At 39.6% G+C, this 10,035-nt stretch overlaps 1 protein-coding gene across 3 annotated transcripts in view; it reads right to left on the bottom strand.

The window, feature by feature from the left end:
- Positions 1-10,035, bottom strand: part of GABRB2 (gamma-aminobutyric acid type A receptor beta2 subunit) — a 240,240-nt gene that overhangs the window by 228,842 nt on the left and 1,363 nt on the right. For all 3 annotated transcript variants that reach the window (XM_003781981.2, XM_012807493.1, XM_003781982.2), the window contains exon 3: positions 9,817-9,884. In XM_003781981.2, the coding sequence (XP_003782029.1) occupies positions 9,817-9,884 (68 nt within the window). The remainder of the gene's footprint in view (positions 1-9,816; positions 9,885-10,035) is intronic.

The raw sequence follows: 10,035 nt of genomic DNA, 5'->3' as shown, positions 1-10,035 counted from the left end.
AAAAATACTTTCTGTGACTTAGATTCTTATAGGAATCCCCATGGATCTTTAATCCCTTCAAGGGGAGAAAGCTAAAATACCCATGATGCATTTCATCTCTAAGGCATGAAACTAAAATACACATGGTATGTTTCGTTGCTAAAATACAAGATGCACTAACTTCTCTCGCTTTCTCTTGCAAAGGTCAAGCACAGTCAGATCATTACTTCACATCACAGATGAGCAAGAACATTGTTGAAGAAACAGAGCAACAGTTAAAGAATTTTCTCTAAGAATTAACCGACAGAAAAAGACTAAGAAGCTAGAACTATCACGTGGGTATTGTGTAAACATAGATGCAGTCATTCTTCTAAAGACGTAATCTTCATAACAAGCTGTGCGTTTAGGGTATGTGGGGTGAATGGAGGTAGGAAAGACTGGGGAAGGAGAAAGGACATTCAGGAAAGAAAAAACTCAAACGTTTTTAAGAGAACTATTTGCAGGAGCAATTTATCAGTCAACATAAATATTCAAGAGAAAAAAAAGTTCAACTGAAAGTGAGGTTTTGATGATAAAAGGAAAAAACAGAGGGGGCACAGGGACTGGTCTTTTCACACAGTGCCTGCCTAGAACCTAAAACCTCGAAGACAGTTTACATTTCTTGACATATACCAGGCAGTATTGCCTTGTCATTACCTATCATAAATTATTGGTCTTAATGGTTACCTGATAGATTTTGCCAAAGCCATGGAAAATTATTAGACAAGTTAACAAATGGCATCTATTCCCAATGAAAGAAATTATGACACAAGCAACATCTTCAATTCCTCAAAAGCTTATATAAATCTTTCATGCTTGCTTGGTTTAAACTGTGCTCATAGATGTAATATAAAATATTAATATAAGTTTCTCAAGGATAGGAACCACATCTTATATTTAATACACACCGACTAAAGTATCTACTTGAAAAATCCATTTTAATGAAATTGAAATTTGTTTTCCAAGTGGAGTGGAGAGAAGAAACAGTTAACAACTCAAGAAGGATTTGTTTATTTGATCTACTCACTGTTTCCAAAAAAATAAGAATAAAAACAAAATTAAAAAAAACAGCATTCATGGGATGGAAAAGATTTTAAAATGTGGCTTTGCTACACTTAAGTGCAGCATAATCAGATGGTTCTAAGATTAATAGATGTGCTAGCTGTGTAACCTTGAATGAGTCACTTAACCTCCCTGGGCCTCAGGCTCCCCCTTTAGTAAGTAGGTGAATCGTGGCCCTCTCACTTTGTACAGGAGGACTGATTACACAATACACATTAACATGACATCTACACAAGTAAAGGACTCAATAAACAGTAGTGATTCGGATGTCTGTCCTCTCTAAGCTTCATGTTGAAATCTGATTCTCAATGTGGCAATGTTAGGAGGCGGGGCCTGGTGGGAGGTGTTTGGGTCCTGGGGTCAGCGCCTTCATGACTACACAGCTGGCTGTTACAAAAAACCTAGCACCGCCTTCTCCTTTTCCTCGCTGGCCAAATGATCTCTTTGCACGTGCTGCTGCCTCTCTTTCCACTTTCGGCCTTAGGGTGAAGCAGCCTGAGGCTGTCACCTGGCGTAGATGTCTAATCTTGAACTTTTCAGCCACTGGAATCTCGGGCCAAATAAACCTCATGTTGTTATAAACTGCCCAATCTGAGGCATTGTATTGTAGCCACACTGAATGGACTATAGCAAATACCTATAATTATTTTATTAGGTTATGATAATAATGACAGAAAATGTTGAACACAGCACAGGAGAAGGCGACAGAAAGGAGAAAGGGAACGAAGAGGAGAAGGAGGAAATGTCAGCTTACTAAAATTGGGTAGCAGAGCTTCTAAGCAAAATTCGTTTAGAATTAAGGCTGCCTGCGTTCGCTGGGTGTTCACACCCCCATCTCCTTGCTCTGTGCTTCCTGAGTGATCTCCTTACCGATCCTCCAAAGCAACCAATTTCATCTTCTAATCTCAATGGCAAGTGTCTTCACATCACAGAGAATAGGCAGGTGCTAGGCGAGAAAGTCTTGAGCTTTTTGTCTTGCTACCCTGACTTCACCTCCCTCTCTGTATCCACGACCTGTTCCTTTCCGAACTTTATATCCCCCCATTTTTTGTGTGTTTTTTTTTTGTAATTCTCCACCCCCTACTTCTCTTCAGAGCCTAACTTTTCAAAAGCATCCTCTTTAACCACTAAAAAAAAAAAGTTCCTCTTTCTGCAGTTTACCAATGAGCTCCTGTTTCTATACTTGGAAGACGAGTCTCACAACTTACCACTTATTTCTGTGGGTCACTGTGGCATCCAATACAGCGACCCATTTGCTTCTCTTTAAAACCGTCTGGTGCCTCAGCTTCTAAGAGGCATTATTACCCAGAGGTCTTACATTATCTCTGACTACCACACAGACATTTCTTCTTTGGGCTCCTTTTCTGTTTTCCAGCACTTAAATCCCAATCCTTCCTAGAGCTCCATTTCTACCTGCCTTCTCATTTCCCCTGTTTAATTGTATCTATTTCATACATTTATAAGCACCACCTGTACACTGACAATGTCCAAGTCCATCCCTAGTCACTACTTCTTCCTCAGCTCTCCACACGTATTTCCCTATTTTCCAATTACCTACTGGTTATTTCCAGGAGGAGATTCCACGTATATGGAAAAATCAACATTTTCCAACTGGACTCACTGTCTGCCCACTTGCCCCTCCCCCGGTGCTGTTGTCCTTCCTGTCTTCGCTGTGTCAGGGAATGGCACGATCTGAAATTTGGTCCTGTTACTGCACCTTGTATCAGTAAATACTTTGCTTTTATATCTTCTCTTTTTACATTCTTTGTCTTTATTTGTCAATTCTTCCTGGGATTTTGCAGCAGATTTTCATCTCATCTCCCAACCTTTGGTTTTGCTCCACTTCAGTCCACCCCCCACACTTCAGAACCATCTTCCAGAGGTGTGAGTCTATCCTTGCATTTCTCCCATTGATATCTTTTGGGGGGTCCTGCAGCTCTGGGGGCAGAAATGAAGCTCTTGAGTGAGATGTAAAAATGGTCTTCATGATTTGATCACCACCTATGTCTTCATCACCAAAAATATCTCCCTTCACTCCCTCTCCAGACTTTTTAAGCTACTTGAAAATCGCTAGTACCCTTTATTTTTCCCGTGTGGCATTCTCGTAAATGCTCTTTTTTCTACTTGGAACATCTGTCTACACACTTTCAAGTCTCTTCTTCACCTACCTAATCTCTATGTAATATTTCAATATTCTATATTCCCACCGTGCCCTGTGTATTTCTGCTTTCAAAGCACTTTGGATCCTATTGTGATTTTTTTTTCCTACATTTGTTGGTTTAAATGGGGAATGCCTTAAAGTTGTGGACTATAATTCTAAGCTCTATTTTCCCACATACGTAGTCTAATGTAGAGTGAATGATAACAAATTACTGGAAATGAATTTTTCATGTGTGATATTCATCGGGAGACAAATGTCCATACAGCCATTTGTATATGGAGCAAAATCATGCAGGGAGAGAGACTTTGACCTTGTCTCAAGGTAGTGTATAAACATGATGGAGGATGACAGAATAAATACATAAATTATAAGGCAAATGGAAATACCAAATAAATGAGGAAATCAACACGTGGGCAAAGGAATTTACAGGAGACAGAGACCACAATGCACTTACGTAGCCACTCAGAAAATGTCTTACAGAAAAAATAAGGCGTAAGGTAGGCATAAGTACACCAAGAAGGTGACACAGAATTTAAGAATAGTAAACACCTAGATATTAAGTTTCGTGAGGTCAGGAAACTGGATGGTCTTATGCCTGCTATGTCCTTAAAGGCCAACACATGCCTGGATCATAGTAGCTGCTAAATAAGTATTTGTTGAATGGAATTTTAAACTGTGCAGCTGGAGATGTAAGAAAACATCTGTTTTAAAAAAAAAAAGCAGCACTTTTCTCCATTTGCCATTCCATAAAAAGGTAATTTGTGTATGTGTTTACTAGAATTCTTTCCTCAAAAGTGAAATATTGCTTCACTCTTTGCTTGGCAAATGTGTTGTTTTATGATGGAGAAGAATCTGCTTTAAATGAAGAGAAAGCTATTTTAGTCCATAATCCTCAGAGCCAAATTTGAATCTTAAAATGCACTTTTCATCAAAGAATCTTAACAAAAAGATTCCTGCCAATTTAACCAAGACATCTAAAAATATTTCATTCCGAAGCCGAGCTTTCTGCTCGGGAGCATTTGTATTGAGATCACATTCTTCCAAAACTATTCCATGGGGCTGACAGTCACCTGAGTACATGGCACAGACACCGTCACCAACTCACAACTGTATGTCATGCAGGAAGCATGCACTTTCCTCATAGTTTTCTAGATTTCCAAATTTTCCTGGATATTCTTTTTACTGAACAGAGCTACAGCAACAAACCAAGCCAGAGGCATCTAAAACCTTGAGTTGGAAGCCAACTAAACTTATCCCTTATCATATCAAACATTTTAAAACTGAGTGCTAGCAATTTAAATCACCAACCCAAGCACACTTGGCAGGTGAAGTGTACACTGGGTCCTTGAGGGCCAGCCAGGTTGATATTCAGTTTTCACTACGTTCATAGAACATGCACACCCTCATATCCATATTCACCTCAGAGACACAGCTGTTTATACCAAGAACATCACAATAAAGCAAATACTGCGGAAAGCAAGTCACACAAATTTGGGGGCTTTCCAAGTGTATGTAAGTTATGGTTACATTATACTGTATCTGTTCAGTATGCAAAAGTATTTTGTTTAAAAAATGTACATACTTTGATTTAAAAATACTTTATTGCTAAAAAATGTTAACAATTATCTGAGCCATGAGTGAAGTGTAATCTTTTTGCTGGTGGCAGGTCCTGCCTCAATGTTGATGGCTGCTGACGACCAGCTTGTGGTTGTTAAAGGCTGGGGAAGCTGTGGCAACTTCTTAAATAACACAACAGCGAAATTTGGCAAATCAATTGGCTCTTCATTTCATGAAAGATTTCTCTGCTGCATATGATGCTGTTGGACGGCGATGCATCAACAGGAAAACTTTCAAAATTGACATCAATCCTCTCAGACTACTGCTGCACCAAGTTTATGTAACATTCCGAACCTTCTGTTGTCATTTCTACGATGTTCACCCCATCTTCCCCAGTTGTAGATTCCACCTCAAGAGATTGTCTTCTTTGTTTATCCACAGAGAGCAACTTCTCAAGAGGTCTTACCGTGAGACTATAGCAAACCAGTCCCATCACAGCCTCCACTTCTAATTCTAGTTCTTTCATTAGTAATACTACATCTGCAGTGATTTCCTCCCCTAAAATCTTGACTCTGCTGTCATCCATGAAAGTTGGAATCGGCTTCTTCCAAATTCCTATAAATGTTGATATTTGGGCCTCCTCCCAGGAATTGTTCTTCAATTGTCAATGTTCTTAATGACACCTAGAGTGGTGAATCCTTTCCAGAAGGTTTCAATTTGCTTTGCCGAGATCCACCAGAGGAATCACTCTCTACGACAGTTGCAGCCTTACAAAATGTATTTCTTACGTAATAAGAACTGAAAGTTGAAATTACTTCATGAGCCATGGGGTGCGGGATGTTGTGTTAGCAAAATGACAATATTAATCTCCTTGTAATATCCATCAGAACTCTTGGGTAGCCATGTGCATTGTCAACGAGTAGGGATGTTTTGAAAGAAACCTTTGTCTGTTTGTGTGTATGTGTGTGTGTGTGTGTGTTCTGATCAGTAAGTCTCAACAGTGGGCTTTATAGAGTCAGTAAACAATGCTATACAGATGTCCTGTGATCCAGGCTTTAATGTTCCATTTATAGAGCACAGGCCAAGTAGATGTAACACAATCTTAAGGTCTTAGAATTTTTGGAATGATGAATGATCGTGGCTTCAACTTAAAGTCACCAGTGGCATTAGCCCCTAGCAAGAGTCAGCATGTGCTTTGAAGCTGTGAAGCCAGACACTGACTTTTCCTTTCTAGCTCTGAAGGTCCTCAGGAGCATCGTCTTCCAACACAGGGTTGTTTTGTCCACGATTATACATTTGTCTAGGGGAGCTGCCTTCATCAATTATCTTAGCTAGGTCTTCTGGATAAACTTCCGCAGTTTCCGCAGCAGCACCTGCTGCCTCACTTTGCACTTCTGTGGTATAGAGATGCTTCTTTCCTTCAAGTCAAGGGCCAACCTCTGCTAGCTTCCTGTTTCTCTTCTGCAGCTTTCTCACCTCTCTCAACCTTCACAGAATTCAACAGTTAGGGTTTCATTTAAAGGAATATTGTGGCTAGTTTGGTCTATCTACACCTCTCAAACTTTCTCCATATCAATAATATTAATGTTTTGCTTTCTATCTTTCTGTGTTCACTGGAGTAGTCATTTTAATTGACTTGAGAACTTTTCCTTTGCCTTCACAACTCAGCTCACCATTGAGTGCAAAAGGCCGAGTTGGCAACCTATCTCCACTTTGGACATGCCTTCCACACTAAGTCTAATCAGCTTGAGCTTCTGATTTAAAGTGAGAGATGTGGGACTCCTCCTTTCACCTGAACACTCAGAGGCCCACGTAGGTTTATGCCTTGGCCTAATTTAAGTATTGCTGTGGCTCAGAAGTAAAGAGGCTACCAGAAAATAGCCAATCAGTTGATGAGTCAGAACACAAACAACTTTTATCAATTAAGTTTGCTGTCCATATAAGCAAAGCTCATTGCTTATGTTACATAGTAATATCAAAGATCAATGATTGCAAATTGCCATAGCAGATATAATAACAGAGTGTTCAAAATATTGCAAGAATTACTAAAACGCGTCACAGAGATATGAAGTTAGACCTTGCCGTTGGAAAAATACCACTCATAGGCTTGCTCAATGAAGAGTTATCACAAACTTTCAGTTTGTTAAAAAAAAAAAAATAGAATATCCAAAGCAAAATAAATCAGAGTGCAATGAAGGGAGGTATGCCTGTTATCATTTTGCACATTTTGGTGGTCACCTGAGACAGATAAAATCCCCAATATAACAAGTGAAGATACTGAGCCTGGTCTGGCTGTGACTATCCACAGGATGAACTAAGTATTAGAAGTAGAACTAGCATCTAAGACTCTTGATTCAGTGCAGGGTCTTTCTACCGTTGTCACTTACAAGGAGCATTGTATTGACATGAACATTTATTCCTTCAGCACAAATGAATCAATGACAATCTAAATGGCCTGATGCCTACCATTCTTCAAAGCAAGATGTGCTATAAAAAAAGAAAGGAACAATTACCAGAGGTGGTCATCCACAAAGGAAAACGAGCCAAAGATGTGTCTGCTAATCAATTTAGAAGTTTCACTTAAATATTTAATCACTCAAACATGCTTTCAGAAGTGAATCGAATCAAAAGATTTTAACACTTTGAGACCTGTATACAGGAGATAACAGAACATAAACATTTTTTCTCTTTTATTTAGACATCAGTGATGGAATTTCCCATCTGTTGCTCTGAAACAAGAAAAATTCCCTTTGATGGATTAATTTGAGGCCATTAAGATGGCTAGCTGAAATAAATGTCCATTTGTCGAAGTGAAAATGTGGCTGGACAAATCCATGAGTATCACCATTAGGCTAAGAAAGGAATCTGGCTTGGAATTTTCAACACTTGGTTCTAATCACTGATGCTGCAATGCTGTCCCATTTACAACCTGACATTTATTTTTGCACTTTCAACATCCCATGATTTTTCAGCAACAGTAAACAGCTTTAAGTGATGACACCTTGCTTAGCTGGATCTATATTTTGACTAGCAGGTCTTGGCATTAGGTCCACCTTAGACACCTCTCAAAAACCTTGTATGTGCATAAAAAAAAATGAACAAAATTTAAAGGAAAAGAAAACAGCAGCTTTACCATTCCAAACAATTTTAGGATATAATACACCTAAGTTCTTACCTAACCTATTGCAGCAACCTCAAGTCATCTAATTATCATCTCTTTGGATTCTAATTTTCCCTAACTTTTCTTTAAACAAAATCCCATTTTTCTGATGTTCTGAAGAAGGGGGTGGTAAAATAAATCCTGGGACAGGAGAGAGCACAAATAAAGCAAAATGCAAAGGAGAAGAGTCTGATTCAATCACGTGTAGGACACAGAGACTCACACATGATTTCTGCAGGACTTTGTAACAAAAGAATTTAGAATGAAGTTCCTAGGCCTTAGGAGTTACCCATATTGGAGCGGTTTTTTTTTTAATTTTATGCTGAAATTCAAAATACGAACTGATAAAAGTCCTCTAAAATTCCACAAGAGTGAATATTTGCATATGTGAGGAATTAAATGATCTCCCAAGAAACATTCTCTATCTGCACAAGGGATTTTCATAATGTGAGGGAAATCTATAGTTCTGAAACATCCAATATTGTCTTTAGTCCGTGTTTTTATCCTGTATGGTAAGAACTTTCCCAAAATTAGAATACAGTAAGATTCACGTCATTCAAGCATCACTGAAATAGCTGAATATTACCTTGAGTATTCATAAGGTATAGGCATAAGTCGTCATATGTTTTAGACTCTTGTGATACCTCAAGATTATCACTTATTTTGAGACAGAGTATAAGGACTGTACTGGTTATTTAGCTTCTTTTTGTGTTCAAATTCTGGGAATATGGAAATGTGTGTAATGTTGACAGCTAACTTACAAGTCCTGCTGGCTTTAAGTTTTGCATAAAAGCTTACACACTCTTCCCCTCTATTTAATAATGCAACAAATTTCTAGACAGAACTATGCCATAATACACAATATTCTAAAATGTACCGTGGGCTATCAAGATTGAAAGTGACACAGGAATTTTATATTGAAATTTTACCCCTAGAAGGGCTATTCCCAAGGGAAAAATTTCAAAAATACAAAGTAATAAAGTCCCTGAAGAAGTGTCCCAAGTAAGGAGGGGTATCTGGAGCACTTGCCATTGTCTGGCACTTCTGCAGTGTTCTACGATGGGCAGCAGGGGGCGCTCCTGCATGAAGCAAACCCCCTACACGTGTTTCCTGGTCCCGAGCACACAAGCTTTCTCCTTTAGCATTTGCTACCTCGAGTCCAAGCAGGGGGACACTATGGAATGCTGCTGTCAATCAATTTTACAAGTTTAGAACATGAGGTGAATAACATTGCTGAAGTGACCAGAGATGACACAAGGTTCTGAGCCTACCTTTCGGAAACTGGGGAGTCAATATTTATTTTATTTTGGTGGCAGGAGGTGTTAAAGGAGGCAGCAAACAATGGGGCGGAAGGGGTGAGAAGAGGAGTGTCATTAACTGTAAAGGAGTGATCTCCCAAAGCAACCAGTAGGCATCGTATTCCAGGGTCCATGTTATAGTTTTGTTTGTAGGTTATATTCTCTTAAATGTGAAATCAAAACGCTCCTCTCTCCCCTGGCCTGACCCCAAACGCAGAATGTCACCTGATGAATTGGGTTTCCCAGTATGCCTTAGGAAACACGGTTTCTGCAGGGGCCTCCTGCACGTGGCTGCATTTCACCCATGAATGTGTGATGCATTTTATTTCCTCTGTGCCAAGTCCCAAGTATGTGAACCAGGTTGAAAAAAATTCATTAAGAACCAGAAAGTGCCTTCTCTGTAACCTCCAACACAGGATATTCCAAGGCAAAATTCCCTGCTTTAGTCCCCACCTCGTACACATACTCACACACACCCCACTCCGGACTCCAGGTTCCCTCCTCCTCCCTGTCCCCATGTGAAGGTCCGCAAAGACATAGGTGTAACTCTCAGTACTCACCATATTCACTTCAGAAACCATATCGATGCTGGCGATGTCTATGTTCATTCCCACAGCCACTGGAGGACCTGCAAATCAAGACAGGCAGCCACGTGATTTCTCCGAACTTCATTCATTCAGTCCAAGAGTTGTCCCTGGATAACTTTTTTGGATGGAGGACACGCCATCCAAAACCCCTGTGCACTGCTCACACTCAAATTCTCCAATGTCCTGCTCTTT

This window comes from Otolemur garnettii, unplaced genomic scaffold (assembly GCF_000181295.1).
Source record: "Otolemur garnettii isolate 467f Iridium unplaced genomic scaffold, OtoGar3 scaffold00003, whole genome shotgun sequence".
Classification (NCBI taxonomy): Eukaryota; Metazoa; Chordata; class Mammalia; order Primates; family Galagidae; genus Otolemur; species Otolemur garnettii.
The sequence above is the reverse complement of the archived record's forward strand: the minus strand, read 5'-3'. Positions and strand labels throughout refer to the sequence as shown.